The sequence below is a fragment of the Lissotriton helveticus genome, chromosome 3_1, assembly GCF_964261635.1.
Source record: "Lissotriton helveticus chromosome 3_1, aLisHel1.1, whole genome shotgun sequence".
NCBI classification, from domain to species: Eukaryota; Metazoa; Chordata; class Amphibia; order Caudata; family Salamandridae; genus Lissotriton; species Lissotriton helveticus.
In genome coordinates this window covers 1,837,656,260-1,837,677,106 of record NC_136061.1, presented here as the reverse complement: position 1 = coordinate 1,837,677,106, position 20,847 = coordinate 1,837,656,260, and the positions used below count along the sequence as shown (strand labels likewise).

Sequence of the window (20,847 nt, the reverse complement as noted above, 5' to 3'; positions counted from 1 at the left end):
TTAAGACCCTGATTACTGCATTCCAGAACTGAGGATGTGTTGGGAAAGAACTGGGGGTGGGCAGATATAGCAGGTACATTATTTTGCTCATGAATGACCAGCTCCCCAGGATCTTTCAAGATGATTGTTTAGCCAGGTAGGAAAGAGGGAGCTTTTGCAGGATTGGGGATCTTTTGGCTGGGGAGCATATTACATCTTTTGAAGTGGTCAGAGGAAGATTTAATGTTGGCCCTCTGGACTTTGTCAAATATTTGCAGTTGAGGGATTTTCTTCTTAGGAAAGATGGTGGCGCAGCAGGCTTTGCGGAGATTCATTTAATGTAACTGTTAACAAAGGGTACCCTGGTAGACTACTTCTTTTTGTTTAAGTGTGTACGTAAATATGAGCAATGCTCGAATATGGTTATTAACCCTGCTGCATGTGCACCTAATGTAAAATTCAGTTTGGGTATTTTCCAGTTCGCCATGTTCACTCATTCCTGGATGAAAAAGGGAAACATATCAAATCTGTGCCCAATGAGTTGGCAGGTACCTGAGAAAATTAAACATGTTATTTTTCTGCAAGGCCTATGCTAAACAAAAACCACCCCAGATTATTCCTCTTTGTGAACTCTATGGTTTTAGAGCTCACCACACAGCCATTAGAATATGTGAAGCCAATAGCAGAGACTGTGTTGTGTATTCAATTGAGTGATTGTTGTCTGCAAGATTGTATGCTGGGTCAAATACATTTTCAAAACAATACGTTTACCTTTTGCACACTTATTATCCTGTCTTAAATATATTTATGATAGGCTTAAAATCATGTTTCCATTGATGTCTTACTTAAATGTATTTGTAGGCTTTTACTTGACCTCTTTGTGAATCTTTTTAGCTTTGGGATGATTCTTTTTTTACTTGTATTTATTTTAATTTGATTGGTTTTAAATATGATGAGATGTGTAATGTTGGCAGTTATTCCCAAAACGAGTTTGCATTTCCTAGAGATTAAAAAAAATTATCAATTTGCATGTTTTTATGGCATTTTTTTAAAAAAAACTCTCCGAAGAGGTGTAATGATAGCAAAAAATGTCAGGGGTTGCTTTTATTCCTTCCAGGGTGGCTTGGATGGTATTTAACCAATCCAGAGCTGTAATACTGTGCCTGGAGTGGTGAAAGGCTTTTCTCAATTTGTAGCTCAGCGTGGTTGGCACTGTGCTAATCCTATGCTTGAAACCTTGATAGAAAAGCAGGCATTTGAGGTGAGCTAATTCAGAGTGGTGTTGGTGTTGTAGGGTATTCTACACTGGAGCTGCTCTTTAGCTAAACGTGGAACTACCCAGAGTTCTATTCTTCTTTTTTGCATAGTTATGCGGCACTCTATGCCTGTAATGTTATATATAGTCACTGAAAAAACCAAAAGTTACAGGGACATTATAGTTAAGCTCAAATTTCACTCGTACAAAACCACTGAAATTCAGCAGTTATAGTTACCTGAGCAAATGCACTGCTTATGACCTCACATATTACATCAATCATTACATTGTCATTGAAATCACTGATGACATCAATGATAAAGACATTCAGTGATTGTAAGTATGTTATAAATGTTTCTGAGATTTAAAGATATATATACTAAGCGACTGCAAAAGTTAAATTCCCATTCTTTCTGTACTACTAATGAGTGATACTATTTCTATCATTAGTGATCTGAGGGGTTGTCTGACTGTATATGTGCGTGAGAGGGCGGGGGAGTTACTGTATGGGTGTGTAAATGAGTGGGTGAGTGCTTGTATGTGCGAGTGAGAGGCTGTATGAGTGAATAGGTAGGTGTGTGAGTGGATTTATACATGAATAATTGTATGTATGAGTAGCTGTATAGGTGTGTGTGCAGCTGTGTGACTGGCTGTATGGATGAGTGACTCCTTCCATTAGTATCTGTATGGGTGAGAGAGTGGTTTTAGGAGTGGCTGTATTTGTGAGTGAGTGGGTGTGTCAGTGGCTTTATGGATGAGTGAGTGGTTGCTTCAGTACTTGTATGAGTCTGCGAATGAGTATGCGAGTGGGTGTGTACATGTATGAGTGGGTGTATGAGTTGTTGTATAGGGGTATAAGTGGGTTTGTAAGTGGTTTTGTGGATTATGCCATCAGTAATGTCACTTGAGGTGTCATCATTGATGTCATGAGTGATGTCACTGACCATGTCATGAGTGATGTAATATGTAAGTTCATAAACAGTGCATTGTGGAGGCATAAGTTTTAGTTAGCTCAGGAAACTATAACTGCTGAATGTTAATGGTTTTGCATGTGTAAAATCTGAGCCTAACTATAGCGTCCCTGTAACCTTTGGTTTGTTCAGTGAATTTCTAAGGCTTTTTAAATTCTATGTACTAACTCTAACCTTTGAAAATGAGTGTATATGTGCATACAAGAGTGTCTTAGAGGGTCTGGGAGTACCTGCATAAGTGTCTCACTGGGTGTGTGAGTGGATGTGTGAGTGCCTGAGGGAGACTGCGAATGAGTATGTGAGTGTGTGTGTACATGTATGAATGGGTGTATGAGTTGTTGTATTGGGGTATGAGTGGGTTTGTAAGTGGTTTTGTGGATGATGCCATCAGTAATGTCACTTGAGGTGTCATCAGTGATGTCATGAGTGATGTCACTGACCATGTCATGAGTGATGTAATATGTGAGGTCATAAACAGTGCATTGTGGAGGCATACGTTTTAGTTAGCTCAGGTTACTATAACTGCTGAATTTTAATGGTTTTGCATGTGTAAAATCTGAGCCTAACTATAGCGTCCCTGTAACCTTTGGTTTGTTCAGTGAATTTCTAAGGCTTTTTAAATTCTATGTACTAACTCCAACCTTTGAAAATGAGTGTATATGTGCATACAAGAGTGTCTTAGATGGTCTGGGAGTACCTGCATAAATGTCTCACTGGGTGTGTGAGTGGATGTGTGAGTGCCTGAGGGAGACTGTAAATGAGTGTCTGGGTGGGTGCTTGAGCATCTGAGTGGGTCTGTGAGTGGGTGAATGAGTCTCTGAGTTGGTCTGTGAGGGAATGTGTGAGTGTCTAAGTAGGTCTGTGAGTGGGTCTGTGAGTGGAAAAGTGGGTCTGAGAGTGGGTGTATGAATTGCCAGGCCACATTTCAGGGGGGCCACACAGACCCCTTCCCCAGGCCAATGTCAGCCAGAGGACCTCATTAAACGTGTCCCAGCCTTCATTTATATATATTAAAAAGGGAGGGGAATGTGCAGCCCTCAACCCCTGGCAGATATGGCTCCGGAGGTCCCCATCCCACAGGGCTTGGCCTAAATTTAAATATTTAAAAGAAAGAGAGCATCCCCCTTTCCCAGGATGATTTTGGCCCCAGGAACCTCATCCCCGGGGCGCCTGGCCATTATCCTATGGGGAGGGGGTCATGCAAACACAAGGAGATGATGGACGGAGCACTGAAACTTTTCAGACACTCACCCCCAGTCACAGATCTGGGTTGAAACCATCATCGTTCTTTAGCTTACTTCGCCACCCCAGTTAGGACACAGCTACATGCAAATCAGTCTTTACCCTGTGCCTCATGGCAACAGTCAAGTCTGAACTGCCAAGCCATGTCTTCCCTGGAACGAAAACAAGCATCCAGGGACCCATTTCAGGCTAACCGCCCTCATACCCCAGGCTAGCATGAATCCAGTGACAAAGTGAGCTGGGACCGACGTCTGAGCATACTCTGCCAACTTAGGGTGCACAAAGCAAAAACAAGAAGATGATGGACGGAGCGCTTAAATCTTTCAGACACTTACCCCCAGTGACAGATTTGGGTTGAATCCATCATCGTTCTTTAGCTCACTTCATCACCAAGTTCAGACACAGCTATCTGCAAATCAGTTTTGGCCCTGTGCCTCACGGGAACAGTCCAGCACGAACTGCCAAGCCATGTCTTCCCTGGACTGGAAGCAAGCAACCTGGTACTGGCTAACAGCCCTCATCAGCAAGGCTAGCTTGAATCCAGTGGCAAAGTGAGCAAGGTTATGCGCCCCAATGCTGGGCAAATTTTGTCCTGGGGACCACATGGCCTGGGGCCTGGCCATGTCTCCTGTGTGCTCTCAGGGCACCCAGTGTACAGTTGAACTGCCGGGGGAGCCTCAAGGCCTTCGAGGTCCCTGCTGGCTCCTGCCTCCTGAGGTGGTTGGCATTGCTGCTGCATGGAAAGAGCTGCTGAAATCCCTTTGTCTGTTTACCTGGCCACAGGGAAACAGATGAAAACTTTACTTCCAGCAAGCAAGAGCATTTTGTCAGCTTTTGCCTAATGGAAATGCTTGCAACGAGCAGTCGAAGCTCCTGCCAAGTCAGAGCGAGCAGCTATGTCCAGGGGTCACAGTCCCAGGGCCATATATGGCTCCAGGAGGGTGGATGCACTGGCCCCCTCTTTATTGTTGACAGACCGGTCCCTGGAAGGTGGTAGTCCCCAGGGCCATTTATGTCCCAAGAGCGGGTCTATGTGTCCCTCCTCCCACCTTTTTAAGCTATTTGCCTGGGGAGGTGGTTGCCCCCCACAAAAAGGGGGGTCCACAAGGCCACCCCCATTACTGTGTATCTAGTGACAGGAATGTGGCGGTTCCTGTGGTCCTGGGGGTAATTGAGGCCACCATTTCTATGCATTTAGCTCCGTAGGGTCCACGCTGCCCCCATTGTACTTTTTCATGTAGCCATGAGGAGATGGTGGTCCTGGTGCATAATTAGGCCCAAAGAGAGGAGCCCTGTGCACCCCTCCTCTTTTTAAAGACAAAGCCCATTTGCCCCCGGGAGCTGACACACCCTAAGGGCCCTATAACGAGTTTGGAAATCTGTGAACTGCCATACTGGTGGGGGAGGTCTACACCTGGTGAGCTGGGCAGTCCGACTGCCGTATCACAAGGTGGGCAGATTGCATTTCCGAAGAATGTGGATGAACACTTCTGGGTGGGCACAGGGAGCATTGCACAGGAAAAGAAAGGTTTTGCCATGTTGGTTTGGGGGAAAACGGGGACTGTGGAATAGTTTATGGTAAAGCCCACACAAAGGGCTTCAAAAGTGGGTACAGTAACCCCTGGAATCTATTTTTTTAATTTTAGGAATTTGGGTAATTTTGCGTTCTGCGGAGAACGCGGAATTGCCAAAAAGTCCGCGATCCGCATCTTAGCAGAGTTTTTGCTTGTTCGCGCTCTCAAAATGCGTGTTTGCGAGATATTTCCCCCCGAGCACACAAACAGCATTCGCGAACAGGAAAAAAGCATTGCGAAGGGGCGGAACAATTAATTCTGCATGTTTGTGTAACTTTTGCGTGCTTGCGGAGATTTTTTACCATATCACGGAGCTTTGCGTAGTGCGACTACGCATATCCTGCCAACCCTTACTATTTTTACAGGATAAGGGAATTTCCAGAACTTTCCCCCACCCGCAGGCTGGCACTTTCAGTACACTCTTCAAAACATTGCCCTGTGGAAGACAGAAGGACTGCACCTGCTGTTGAGACCAAAAAGGAGAACCCCAAGGTTTGGACATGGTCCCATTTGCGCCCAAGACTAAGAAGTGGACTCCACAAGTCAATTGGATGTCCTCCTGTTAAGGTACAGGGACGCAAATGTTGCAAGAAGTCTGTTTTCCTGAAAGAACCCATAAAACTAGACATGCTGGGAACTCTGCGGGTGGGTTTACGTTGGAAGGAGTTCTGCCCTGTAATGCTGTGCCTGAAACCATTGGCTGGTGTTAGAGTGGACTCCTCCTACCCAAAGTGTACAAGGTGGGACTTTTCAAACTTTTTCTCTGGAGAACCACCAGGAGATTAAGACTGCTGTTGAAGCAATATGAAACTTTCTACATCCAAACGTAGGTGTCTTCACTGAGAGAGGCACAGAGCTGAAGCTGGTCAATGTCATGGTCTTCCTGGGAATAGATTCAGGGTTTCACCTGTTTGGAATTTTCCTGCCATTGTCGGCTTAAGGCAACCGGAAACCATTCTTCAGCAACCTGCCTGCTTCACATCCTGCATGCAGCTTGCCCTGCAGATGACTCATTGACAAACACCTTCTCTGCTTCAAATTCTAACATGAAAGGTAACTCTTTCACTGGGGCCTACTGGGCCTCATATCTGACCTGTGCTCCATGGCTCTCAGTTCTAAACTTTACCTTTGTCCTGGTCTAGCATTACTAATTTCCCATGGTTTACTCTGTATGCATTTTGGTGCTAACATTTTCCCTTTTTTGTGTTTTTGGTCTCTTTTTCTTGTTTGAAATAATAACTAATTTCATAAATTGGAGTTGAATTTTTCACTGTTTTGGTACTTTACATTGTTTTGACATTTTCTCTAGTTAAGACGGTCTGCTACCAGGGGTAGAGCTTAGGTTTAAATTTCAGACATTTTTACTAGACCTAAAAAGAAGAAATTACTTCATTACTTGGGGTGGACTACCATCCACCTCAACTAATAATCCACTTTTCACAATACCCATATATATCGCCATTCTTTGCCAAATCTGTGATAGGTCAGATGGACCATCAGCACATTTTCGGTGGGTGTCCCTCCTCTGCCTAGCTCTACATAAGCCCCAAAGTATCCTAGAATTTACTGGGTCAAGGAAAGCAGAAAGCCCTGATGATGGCATGGTGGATGTTGAATCCCCCAAGTACTTGAGAGTGAGGGACAACAGACAAGGGTTGAGGCTGATTTTACAGAGAAACAGGTTTCTGAGGTATTAGCAACCTGACAATTTGAATCACATGACAGGAAGCAAAAAGGAGTAGTCACAGAGTGTGATAAATTAAATACATATGCAAAGCAGTGGTTGCTCTCAAATGGCTCATGGAACCAGATGCTACAAGTATAAAATGACCAGGCTGTGTTAGCTGAGATATCTGGTGCCATGCAAGAGCAGAATATACTTCATTGGTGGTTGGGTAATCCCCTGGATAGTAAAATTGATGTAGGCATAGTAGCTGGTCTTTACATTGATGTGTCCTATCCATTCCTCTATTCATTGTGGTAAGCCCCTTGCATAAGTAATGGCAGTTGAGGATTCCTCTGTCTCAGCTGTGCATACAATATTGGCCTTAAGCACCACATGCCTCACCCAACATCTATTACTGTCCTTGGTACAGTAGAATAAATCAGCTTCTAGGCACACCATCGGTCTTTCCAGCTCTTCTATCTCTATCATGATAGCAAAGGGTTACACATGTGAGGTAACTGTTGTACGGACCTGTGGCTGGTGTAGACATGGGTGTGTATCTAGTAGCACTGTCAGTGATGAACCCATAGCTAGCGCCACACGTATGTTCTCTATACGTGGGTTCCTGGTTACTGCAGTAGCATAAGCACCCTTATGTGCTCGGAGTCTGATCCAGGTCACTGCAGTAGCCATGGTTGTCTAATTCTAAATGTCAGTAGATGCAGTGATTGCTCTGACATGACTTTTTTGTGACTATTCTGGATTGTGAATAAAACACACAAAAGGTGACGGGAGAAATGCTTTCAAATAGTCTAACCACTAGAAATCGCTCAGAGAAGCATTTCAAACCTTTGTTTTTCACCCCCTGAGTCATTCTAGATGGAGGACCGCCTCATGTAAATCGGTACTGAAACTGCTCCTCATGGGAATAATCCATCCTAAACTGCCAGGCAAAGCCCCCCCACTTGGCTGCTAATGACAAGGGTAACTCGTCATGGAGTTTCCATTGACTTCAATGGAAATTACATTGATGTGCAGGTACCACCCTTAGCATCCAAGTGGTTAAGAAGCAAACACAAACAAATCCAGACCACTTCTGACCCTATTAGCTCTCATCATTGAGGCATATCTTGGATCCTATATCACAGCGAACAAGAGACCTACACCTGGCAGATGGGAAACTTCATCACAAGCATAGCAGATAGCCAATCACACATATTAAAAGTACGTGTACAGTACATTATAGCCTGTAGCACTCCAAATGAGGACATGATTTTCCCATCGAATTTAGCAAAGATGATGTCAATGGCAACTCTTAGACTGTTTGCTTGCAGTGTATTTCACTCAGAATATAAAGAGTTTGTGACTATGGGCCAGATGAATCAAGTATTTTTCTCCACGCAAACCGGTCGATTCACAGAATCGGCCCATTTGCGATCACACAAAATGCTTTTGCGATGCATCAAACCCAATTTTGGGATTCGGTAACCTGTTACTGAATCGCAAAATGGGTTTGCAATTTGGTATTAGGAAGGGGAGTGTTTAGGACGTCCCTTCCTAATACCGAATTGCATCGGTATGTATGAATGTTTTGTGACTGTTAAAGGTGGTCGCAAAACATTTGCATTTTACCACCTACTTCAAGTGGGTGGTAAGAAATTCGCAAATGGGAAGGGGTCCCAAAGGGATGACTTCCCCTTTTTGAAATGTTTTAAAAAGCATTTTTAAGAGCAGGCAGTGGTTCCATGAACCACTGCCTGCTCTTAAAAAATGAAAAGAAAACTTTTCGTTTTTCTTTTTGTAAAGCATCTCGTTTTCCTTTAAGGAAAACGGGCTGCTTTACAACAACAAAAAGATTGCTTTATTTAAAAGCAATCACAGACATGGTGGTCTGCTGATCTCAGAAAGCCACCATCCCTGTGATTTTTGCCATTCCTAGGGGGTCGCAAATTGTGACCTACCTCAATAATATTCATGAGGTAGGTAATTTGTGACCCCTAAAGAATCGCACAAAGTGTACTGCACACTTTCATGCATTCCGTTTTGCAATTACCTAATTGCGAATCGCAAAGATTCGCAATTAGGGAATCGCAAAACATTTTTTGATGCATCTGCCCTATATCTGTAATGCTGAATCCATCTTTTCTGTTTTTTCGAATGTGCCCCTTCTTGGTTGATCCCTTAGTGTATGTATACTTGGTTAGTGGCAACTGGCCGAGGAGTCAGTGTGCTGCTTGCGGGGCAGTGAGGTATTCTATTTTACTACTGTACATTTTGGAAACCAAACAAAGAAACAATACGCACTGTGCCATTGAGGTGATATTTCTCAGAATGTGGAACTGGGGCAGAAAAGGTTGTAAATCAGAGTTTCCTAAATATCGTCTGACATAAACATCATGTCCGAAATAGCATAGATTTTACTTTTAATAACTCCAAGGAAATATATATTTTAAAGTCGACACTTAGGACACAAAAGTTATATTAGCTGCTAGTCTGACTGAGATATTCTGGTACTATACAGGTAAAACGCATTTGGTTTGGGATGCTTAGTTGATGACCCACCAAACTTATTCTAGATAATGGTCGGTATTATAATGCCATTGCGCCTGACAGAATATTTCGACAAACATGGTCCACTGATTGGAAGCCCTCAAAAGAGTATTACAGACAGCCAGTGACTAACATAACGTCATGAAAAACATTAACTGGTATTTTTCTGTGCTTTAAGGTACCTCAGTGTGGCAATCATCAAAGACGTTACTGATGATGATTCTGCATTTCTTCTGAGCCCAAGCCTTTCTCTTGGGGTTGGCATCACAAGGATTGGGGGTTTCCAGGACGTCTGGGTTATTTGAAGAGACCTTCCAGCTGTTTCCAAATTCCAGCACGTCTCCAACGACTGCTAGGCTTCTGGTTTCGAATTCATTGTTTGTATTCCCATCATAGTTTCCGCAAAGGCCGCACACTTTCTTACCCTGGAAAGATTCAACAGAAAATTGGACCAAAGAATTCAATAGCCTACTTTCCACATAATCAAGCATCCCTAAAAATTCGTTCGAGTAATCATCATGTTTTAAGCATTTCAGATTAGCCTGTAATCTCTGAACATCCTTTTCCTATTTCAAGAAAAAAAATCTGTATACATTTAAAGAGTTAATTCCACTGCTAACCCTGTTCTTCATCAGAAGTGTGCTCCAGCCTCCATGTCATACAGGAAGCATAATGTTTCTAAACCCACTGCACATTTACAGGTAGCATTTAAGCTGAAATACAGACGTTAGCATTGATCTCGTGTCGTATTTTGGCAAAAAGTCACAAAGAGTTTCTATGCATCACATCCCTTTGATTTTCATGTCCTGAGAGAAAATAAGTAATTTTGGTCAGCATTATGACAGTCACTGAGAAATGCTAACAGATGCTCCGGAGGGTACTGCAGTGGCATCATCAAATCAAGCCTTAGCAAATGTGTCATAAGTCTTTGTGTTAATAAATAAAGGTACTGGGTGGCCTCATTTATGAGGCCCCTTGCACTACTGGAACTCACTTTTTGTGATGCTCCGGTGGTGCAGGAGCCTGCTCCATATTTACGTGGCAGCACTAAGCCAAATTTTTGGGCTTAATACGGCCTCATAAATATTGTTCCCTTTAACGCAGCTTTCTGTGCTAAAGGAGCGTGCAATGGGTGTTGGCGGCGTTGCCAGCAAAATCCACGGCTTTTTAGCACTGCCCCAGATTTACGAGAAATCTTAACTCTGAGGTGTTAGACCCGGGATCCCTGGTTGGCTGAGGTAGGTACCATAGGCCAAGTAGGGACCCGCATTCCAAGATCACGGTAAGGAAGATCACCTTCTGAGATAGCCGCGCTCACCCCCTCGATAGCTTGGCGCGAGCAGCCAGGCTTATCTTCAAGGCAAACGTGTAAAGTTTTTGCAACCATGCTCACAACAACCCAATGATGACAACACAAATAGACTCCACACTAGTTTTATGAAAACAAGTATACATTTTATATAAAAATATATACAATAGGACCACACGTTATACATCCAACATGTGAGATTGTGTACTATTTCTCCTGGCCGATTGTTAGGCCAGCCAGCCCTTGTAAGTTCTGGTGGAATTAATGAGAACTTCTAAACATTCTCCTGTAATCCTAATGTAATGTTATACAGTTCGTAATGCTAGAAACAGGCACTTTTGCAATGTAAAAATACTGGAAGGCGTGACACAGCATTCTGACACTGCAATGTAAAAAGAATGTAATGAGTGCGTAATATACTCAGGCACCGATCACTTTGCCTTAGGCGGTTTCTCCGCCTCACCTTCTGACTTGCAGGTCAGCCTCTCAACAGTTGCCCCCAACATGGGTATGATGTAGTCAAAAAGTGCAGCTCCACACTCTGGCCCCTGTACTGACAATCTCTTGGCAATACGGGCTGCAATAAGAACCAAAGAAGAGGTACGTGCTGCCGGAATGAGAGAGAGGCTGAGTGCATCTCCCTCCGAGTCCGCACCCTGCCCCAGGAGTCGACACATGTTACCTCTCCTCCTCCAATGGTTGGGTCTCTAATACAATCTTTGTGAATTGGCAACGGCGGGCTTGGGCCAGCAGCTCAGCTATAGTTATGAAGATCTCAGGCTGCCACAGAGCACACACACAGCGTCGCTGAGACTGCCTCGAGCTTTGCGTGCACAATCACTGGGCACTCCACACGAAGGTCTCAGGCTGCACGGAGATCAAGCACACAGCGGCGCTGAGACTCACTTTACCTCCGGTGCACAAGATAACAAGGCAAATCCTCACGAAGGTCTCACGGTGCACAACGCACATGCACACAGCATTAATGAGACTCACTTGAACTCTGAATACATGATAACAAGGCAAATTCTCACTCAGGTCTCACAGTGCACAACGCACACAGCGCAGATGAGACTCACTTGGATTCCGGTGCATACAATAACTGGATAATCCTCACAATGGGGTTCAGGCTGCACAAAGTACACGCACACAGCGTCGCTGATCCTTGTTTGGACTTGAGGTGCCCAAGATCACAGGGCATACCTTACGAGGGTCTCAGGCTGCAACAAGCATGCACAAACAGCGCTGCTGAGGCTCTCATGGAAACTTTTGTGTTCCTGTGTTTCCGCAACAGGGAGCCAGCTCACCTCGGGCCTTTGAGGATAAGTTACTTCACAACACAGCACACATAAAGTCCTTTCAAGGAGGGGGATACAGCACACATAAAGTCCCTTTAGCCTTTCCTTGGTTAAAACAGCAAACTGCAGGCCAGCCCCAGAACACACAGCAAGGGTTACTATCCTTCAATCTCTTCAGTTGTTTCTTCCTTGGCACAAGTCCTCTTGACCACGAAGCAGCACCAGTCTTGTTCAGACTAGATCAAGCCATTCTCCAGAGTTCAGGGGCTTCAGCTCTCATAGTTATACCCCTCAATGGCTTTGAAGTCTTTGTGTTCAGGGAGCACTGACCCCTGTTAAACCAGTTCTGTGTGCCTCCCTGCCAGTAACACCTTTCTTCCTTTGATTAGTGGGGGTCTGGGTTCTCAATCACTCAGTAATAGCAGCAACCTCAGGCTTCTTCACCTCTAGGGGCTTCTCCTCCCCCTACACTCCAGATGCAGGTCAGCCTGTTGCTGTCTCACCTCTTCACCCGGGTCAAGACATTCCCCAGATCCTATTGCTTTCAAATCCAGACAGTCAAACCACAGAAATGTTAGAGCACAAAAATTATTAGAGTGCGAGTTCAGGCATTCGAAACTTCACCTTTCTATCTTAAGCCTTTAGGAAGATAGGCTGGAAAACATAATACACAGCCTCCCGATTCTGTTCTATGGGCAACATGGCCTTTCAACAGTGAAAAACGCAATGAAGATTAGTTCACTGTCAGGACATGACACACACCTTAGTACATGTCCTACCTTTCACATGCACTTCACACTGCCCAGGGGGTACCCTAGACCTACCGTAGGGGTGTCTGATGTGCATAGAAAGGGAAGGGTAAGGTCTGGCAAGTGAGTGCACTTGTCAGAACAACATGGCAGTTTAACAAACTGCGTGCACGCACTGCAATGGCAGGCCTGAGTTCCCTTTTTAAGGCTACTTGTGTGGGTGGCACAATTAGTGCAGCAGGCCCACTAGTAGCATTTGCATTACCAGCCCTGGCACACATAGCACACTTTAATAGGGACTTTACTAGAAAGGCAAACATACCAATCATGGACAATCAATTACCATTACACTTTATGCAGGGAGAACTTGCACTTTGACACTGTTTAGCAGTGGCAAAGGCACAAAGCATCTAAGTTGGCAACACCATGTCAGAAAAAAGAGTCTAGGGGAAGCAAAAAGTTTAGGGAATTAGCCAAAAAGGGCCAAGTCCTGCATGAGGCAACACCAAAAATGTACTGCAGGCACAAAGAGGAGGAAAATCGTTACTGTTCCTCGTTTTTCCTTTTTCTATGTGTGCTACATTCTGCAGGATATAGAAAGAGAGAAAAGCCTCTTGTGATTGTTTTTGAGCAGGAAGATTTCCCTTACGGCACACAAAAATCATCCTCACAATTCATTGGCGCACGGCAACCCATTGTGCGCCTGCATGGGGGAAAAGGATATAAATGTGCCTTATCTGATAGATTCAGAGCATTCCTGCCCTTTTCTTTTGCCATAGGGCAGCGCTGGAGGAAGGCCTGCGGCGCTCCCCTATGGGAAAACCTCATAAATGAGGCCCGAAATATTCAGTGGCATGTGGGTCTTAGGGTGTTCAGTCCCCTATCCTTTCGAAAATCATCCTCCCACAAACACATTTTTTAAGGTGGTGTATATGACAACAGTTTTTAAAACCAATTGTACAAACAAAGATAGCCGGAATGGTAAATATCCTTCTACTATCTACTGCTTATTTACAGGCCACCAGGAGGAAGGCCAGCTTTCCTTAGCTAACTACAAGCCTTTATGGGAATCCTGTCTAGATACCCAAACATTTACTATACTGGGAGATTTTAACTTCCATTTGGAAGCAAATAATAACCCTGACATCACTAACTTGATAGATATTTTAGCAGGTTTTGGACTGCAGAAGATTGTATCTGAGCCAACTCACGCCGCAGGTCACATGCTGGACGGCATTTTCACTAACAATTCTCATATAGACATAGTGAGTGTGACACCAGTATGTTGGTCTGACTACAACCTCTGTTCGTTCAACATATCAATAATTACTACCAACAAGCGACATCAGATCAGACTTCCTCCCTGTGGTATTCAGCTGAGCGTAGGCAGATAAAAACAGAATTCAGCCGTAAAGAAGACTTTGGAGAACTGATTATAGTCAGGAACATAAAAAGGACTATAATCTAGCATTAGAGGAGTATAAGGTGGCGATAATAAACGCTAAAACTGTGTATTTTACAACTAACATTTAGGCGGCCAAAAATTCCTCCAATGAGCTTTTCAACGCCGTGACAACTCTGTCAAAACATCCACGAGACAGTCAATTCTATCTAGATCAAAATTTTGTGGACAAGATCGCTTTCTTTTTTCAGACTAAAGTCCACACTATTACAGACACTGTCTGATCCCATAGGGGAAGAGGGGTTTCAGCTGGAGGATGTTCCAACTCAATCTAGGTTGGTGCAATTTTCTTAGTTAATAACAGAGTGAGTTTCAGATCTGCAAATACAAACTAGATCTGGTTTGCCTCTGGATCCCTGTCCTTCGTATATTTTGCACCTGGCTCCTGAGCAAATTAGTGTCCACCTCACCCCCTCCTTAATGAGGTTATCAAATATGAGACATATCCTCAGTCTTGGAAAAGGGCCTGAATAGGGCCTGTCCTGAAGAAAGTCACTTTGGACCCCACGGAGGTGAAAAACTACCGCCCTATCTCTTGTCTCCCATTTCCTCTAGCATTTTTAGAAAAAGCCATCAATTCTGAAATAACAGAATATCTAGATAGCATTCATATTCTTGATAACACCCAACATGGTTTTAGAGCGCGACACTCCACTGAGTCAGCACTAATCATGGCCACCGAAGAGATTCGTAGAGTGATGGATGGTGGTGGAAGAGCCATCCTCATCTTGCCTGACATGTCAGCCGCATTTGATATTGATACAACGGCTGAGGTCCGCAGGCATTGAGGGGTCGGCTCTAACCCTACTGACATCTTTTCTGACATCTCGCAAACAAATGATAGATTCGGACGGTCTCAAGTCTGCAAAATCCAGCCTCCCATGCGGTGTCCTGCAGGGATCGGCGTTGTCACCTACGTTGTTTAATCTTTACCTTACCCCTCTCGCCAGACTAATAAGAGATCATGATGTGATGCTTGTATTGTATGCAGATGATACCCAGATAGAGGTATCAGTAACCCAAAATATGAACGAGATGGCGGTTAGGTTTAGGAGCTTTTCAACGCCGTGACAACTCTGTCAAAACGTCCACGAGACAGTCAATTCTCTCCAGATCATAATTTTGTGGACAAGATCGCTTTCTTTTTTCAGACTAAAGTCCACACTATTACAGACACTGTCTGATCCCATAGGGGTTTCAGTCAGAGGACATTCCAACTCAATCTAGTTTGGTGCAATTTTTTTGGTTAATGACAGAGTGAGTTTCAGATCTGCAATTACAAACTAGATCTGGTTCGCCTCTGGATCCCTGTCCTTTGTATATTATGCACCTGGCTCCTGAGCAAATTAGTGTCCACCTCACCCCCCTCCTTAATGAGGTTATCAAATATGGGAAATATCATCAGTCTTGGAAAAAGGCCTGTATAAGGCTTTTCCTGAAAAAAGTCACTTTGGACCCCACGGAGGTGAAAACTACCGCCTTATTTCTTGTCTCCCATTTCCCTCTACAATTCTAGAAAAAGCCATCAATTCTGAATTAACTGAATATCTAGATATAAATCATATTATTGATGACACCCAACATGGTTTTAGAGCTCGACACTCCACTGAGTCAGCACTAATCATGGCCACCGAAGAGATTCGTAGAGTGATGGATGGTGGGAGAAGAGCCATCCTCATCTTGCCTGACCTGTCAGCCGCGTTTGATACTGTTAATCACGAGGTATTGTTGCAACGGCTGAGGGCGGCAGGCATTGAGGGGTCGGCTCTAACCCTACTGACATCTTTTCTGGCATCTCGCCAACAACTGATAGATTGGGACGGTCTCAAGTCTGCAAAATCCAGCCACCCGTGCGGTGTCCCACAGGGATCCGCATTGTCACCCATGTTGTTTAATCTTTACGTTACCCCTCTGGCCAGACTAATAAGAGAGCATGATCTGATGCTTGTATTGTATGCAGACGATACCCAGATAGAGGTATCAGTAACCCAAAATATGGACGAGACGGCGGTTATGTTTAGGAATGTTAGGTAATGGATGAGCTCAAATTGTTTAAAGCTCAACACGGAAAAGTTGGAAGTGATCGAATTTGGGCAGAAGCCTTCAATTTGGAGCCAAGTATGGTGGCCCAGTGAGGCTGGGAACTGCCCCTTTCTAGTAACTAAGGCCAGGAACCTTGGTTTCATGTTTGACAGCAATCTAAAATTTGCCCAACAAGTGAATCAGGTGTCATCTGCTTGTTTCTACTTGCTGAAAAACTTGAGCAAAATCCTTCTGTTTATCCCCTTAAACCTGAGGAAAATGATAGTCATGGCCTTGATTCTCTCCAGAATTGATTATGGCTACACCCCTTACCGGGGAGCTGACAAAGGCCAGGTTTCCAAACTACAGTCCATTCTGAACGCCGCGGCCCGGGTGCTTTATGGTCTTCCCAAATATCACCCTACTTCAGCCACTATGAAACTGCTCCACTGGTTACCAGTTCGGCAGAGAGTGGACTTCAAGGTTCTCTGTCTTGAACACAAAGCCTTGTATGGTGGGGGAGCCTTGGATGTGCCGCAGCTATTCAAACAGTATTCTCCTCAACGCTGCCTCAGATCAACGAATACAGGTCTGATCTGGATCCCCAAGAAAAAAGAAAAGTCAGATGGAGAGGCAAGGGTTTTTCGTACGAAGCGGCCAACTATGGAACATACTCCCCGTACAGATCAGACTGCAATCAAACAGGACTATCTTAGGAAACAAATAAAGACCAGGCTCTTTCCCAAACTGGCAGATTAATTAGTGTGGCCCAGCATTCTTTCTCACTCAGCGCCAAGACACCTCTGCATTAGTTGGCTTAATAAATAAGTCAGTCAGTCATCCTTTTGAAAATCATCCTCAAACAAACAAATTTTTTAAAGTGGCGTAAATGGTAACAGTTTTTAAACAAAATTAGCAGCAATGGCAAAACTCCTCCAACATACAAGGATAACAAGCATCGTCCACAATAATTCTTTTATCTTTTAGATCCAGATTTTCTTAGTTTTTCAACATTTTTCGTGAAATTCAATATTTTACTTGCCTGTTCCTTCCATTTGATGAAAGTCATGATAAGCATAACTTGATGAATGTTTAGTAATTTAGTGCATATAATAAAATAGGAGTGTACAATTGTAGGCTTAATTGCTCGGTGTTGAATCACAAATAAATCGCCCAGTATAGAACTTCATTGTAGCAGGAAAAATAAAAGGTCAGCTCTCTGGATTTTCTCCATTCCATTGGGTGAAATATAATAATTTTCTCTTTAATTCTCTTCCGCATCTCCTCCTTTTCAATGTGTACAATTCTTTCGATTTACTGTGACCTTTTCCTCTGTGTAGGAGAAATTGAAGAGGCAGAAAACAGGTAGAGAGGAATAGAGATTGGACTGAGAGGGAGAGAGAGGTGATGTATAATGAGATGGAGAGACAATTAAAAAAGTAAGGTAAAGAGAGGTGAGGTCGATAAAGGTGAGTTAGATGAAGAAGAGATATGGGGACGTGAAATGGAAACATAGCAGTAAGAATCAGAGAGGGGTGAGGTAGAGGGAAGGAGTAAAGAGACAGATGCAAAGAGTGTTAGCAAGACAAAGGAGGGTGTGAGTGAGAGCGACAGAGAAGTGAAGTAGAAATAGATATATTGAAAAAGAGGTGAGGTAAACAGAAATGATTTAGAGATAGAGACAGTGGGCAAGTGCATGAAATGAAGAGAGATGGAGACAAAAGTAAAGAGGGGTGTGGTTTACAGAGCTGTGATGAAGTAGGAAGAGAGTTATGAGACAAAAAGGTATGTGAGCCAGAGAGAGGTTGGGAGTGGTAGGCAGAGATGGCTTACACATTGTCCAAGAGAAGAGGAAAAAGATATGTGAGGAGGAGAGAGGTAAAGTGGCACAAAGAGGTGACTTAGATATAGTCTAAGAAAAAATGAAAATGAAAAGTGATGGTAGAAAAAAAGGTAAGGATTTAGATATTGCAGAAATTCAGACAAACGGAATAAAGCAAGGTAGAGATAGGTATAAATTAAAGAAGTTTGATGCAGACAGGTTAGAAGTAGAAAGGAAAAGGTAGATAAAAGGAGATACCAGTATGTTTGAGGGAGGTACACAGTAGTTGAGAGTGAGGTATCGAGGGTATTGTGCTGGAAAATCAGGGTTGGGCTCGCTCATTTCTTGTAGGGTTAGGTGGCCTTTTTTACCAGTTTCCGAAGGCACAGTGCCATTTTGAGGCAGGAGGCTCTAGCTTTTCTTTACTTTGTCTGATGGGCTTGCAGTGGTGCAACGGGCACGTCACTGGCATACAAAGGGATGCCTTTCAGAACACGTCCATGACCAGATTGTGTCCATCACCAGCCATGCTGACCTTTCTTCTACTGCCTGGGTGCAGGCTATCCAATACACAAGGCAAGATGTAGTGAATATTATTAGGGTAATGAAGTGCTTTAGTTGTTTTGACCGTGCTACTCTTTTTAATGTAACCATTTGCCCGGACTGTAAGCATGCTATCTTCGTGTCTCCCCATATATATTGACCCACCATGACAGTTGAAGTCTACTTCTTTTCCTGCTAACAGGGGCATGGAGGATGGATTTTGGACATGTTCTACTTGCCATTTAAATGCTAGCTTATTACCTAAACCGTTTTTGACAGGCCTACACCCTCCACTCAAATATTGTCACCTCTAAGTAGGCCTTAATACACATGAAATCAACAAAACCATTTGCCAGTACTGTGCGATAAATGGCTACAAATTACATTTGAAGAGCACTCAATTGCTCTATCAAGCTGACCACTTTTTCAGTCAATGACAATTTGAAACAAGAAACTTCCAAAAGATGTTTATTTATTAAATTTGACTTTCAATTTTAACTATTTATTCGACCTTTGTTTTTTGTTTTTTTAGATATATTTGTCGAAAAGATCATACAATATATACAACAATATACAATCAGTTGGGAGGAGAAACAAGTGAATGGGCAAAGGGAAGATCAATAAAAAATTTTAGACAACATTTAGACACTAGACGTACAATTAAACACTAGACAACAGAAACATTGAGTAGTACACACAAATTGGGGTTGGTAGAGGTTGCTAGCGTTATTTTAGGCTATTTACAACAGAACAACAGTATTTTTTCATCGTCCTATAATCAAGTTTTTTGGTTTTTCTTCGGAACAATTGAAAAAAGGTATAACTTTCTTTTTTTCGCTCAACGAAATAATCAATATTCTGATAAAGCTTTACAAAATTCAGCTCATTTAGCGCCAACGATTGGCCTCAATATTGTACAAAACAACCGCTATAGTGGCGCCAACATTCAACTACCACCTCAATAGGTCGACGCGTTTCAAATCCTACATTGATCTATAGGATTCTCTTCAGGACCACACAAACTCAATCTGTGAAAAACAAATAAATGAAAAACTCTGTCAGTGAAACCAAAGAAAGACTCTCAACTCACACTTTACATCCATCCACTCTCAGTATATTACCTGTCAGTAGTTTGACTGCATTTATAGGCGTGGAGGTATACTGGAAAGAAGTGAAACAATATGTTTCAGAATTTAGGAGCACAATTTAATCGTTTTTTAAAAAAAAAACTGAGTTAAGGTCATGTGGGTACTTACAGAATGATATTGTAAAGTGTCCCCTTTCAACGTGTAACCAAATAGTTAGCTTTTTCACAATCCAGGGCGGTAAACGAGGGGCGGGCTCGCCTCGTGGTGTGAATCTATGGTAAAAAACATTGGTAGAAAACAACGGATGTAATTATTCCGTTGTATATTCTTGGAGACCTACATAGCGAGCGGGAGAGCACATGCATAGCGTGCAACTCCGCTCGCGGTTAACTATTAGATCGCGGGCGCTGTTTACCTGAGGCTGCGTCTTTCTCCTCCGGTTTGGGTCGCGGTCAATGGGAAAACGCGATTCCCAATGGAGCGGAAACGCCTCTATTTACTTCAGGTTATTTCCAGGTTGAAACAGGGGGACTCATGGGAAACGTAGTTTTGATCAGCCGGAGGGCCCTCCGGCTCTTTATTCAGGCCGTGTGCGTGACACGGAAATGAGGTGCCGTAGTTGTGTACAGTATAGGCACTGTCTAATATCAACTTGATCTTGTTTTTTTATAGACTATATAATTCCGACATTTCGTTTAAGCCTTGCGTGGTAGTATTAAATTTCAAGATTAGCATGGCTTCGCGTTGTCGCAATTTGGCCTCTACATCTCCGCCTCTCGGGTCAGGGTCAATTTTAGAGATAACAGTCCATTTAAGATCGTGTTCACCGTGGACCTGGTCAATCCAATGTTGGACTAATGGGGCAGTGACCACTTTCCTCTTTATACGTGATTTATGCTGGGACATCCTTTGTCTTATTTCCTGATTTGTTTTTCCTATGTACAGCTTGTCGCATGGACATAGGATCCCGTACACCACATTTTTTGATTTACAATTTGTAAACTGTTCATGCTTCCAGGATATTCCTGCATGCTGGAATAGATCCCCTTCCTGAGTGGAAGCACAGCATAGGCATGTGCCACATTTGTGGTGACCTTTAATAGGTGGCAAGTTGACATAATCTCTTACTGTCAATGATTTCGGTTTAGGATTGCTGCCCTAACAATGTAGTTCGCGATACTTTTATCCTTTTTGAATGCAAATAAAGGATATTGCACAAATTGAGTATTTAGGTCTTTAATCAAGTGCCAATTCTGGTGGATCAGCTTTTTTAGGAAATTTGATGAAGGACAATATGTTGACACGCAAAACGATCCG

The 20,847-nt window shown here is 43.3% G+C and overlaps 1 protein-coding gene across 1 annotated transcript in view; it reads right to left on the bottom strand.

Annotated features, from left to right (window-relative positions):
• LOC144824333 (uncharacterized) overlaps window positions 1–20,847 on the bottom strand; it is a 610,480-nt gene that overhangs the window by 481,472 nt on the left and 108,161 nt on the right. The window contains exon 7 of the mRNA XM_078683450.1: window positions 9,420–9,662. Within this exon, the coding sequence (XP_078539576.1) occupies window positions 9,420–9,662 (243 nt within the window). The remainder of the gene's footprint in view (window positions 1–9,419; window positions 9,663–20,847) is intronic.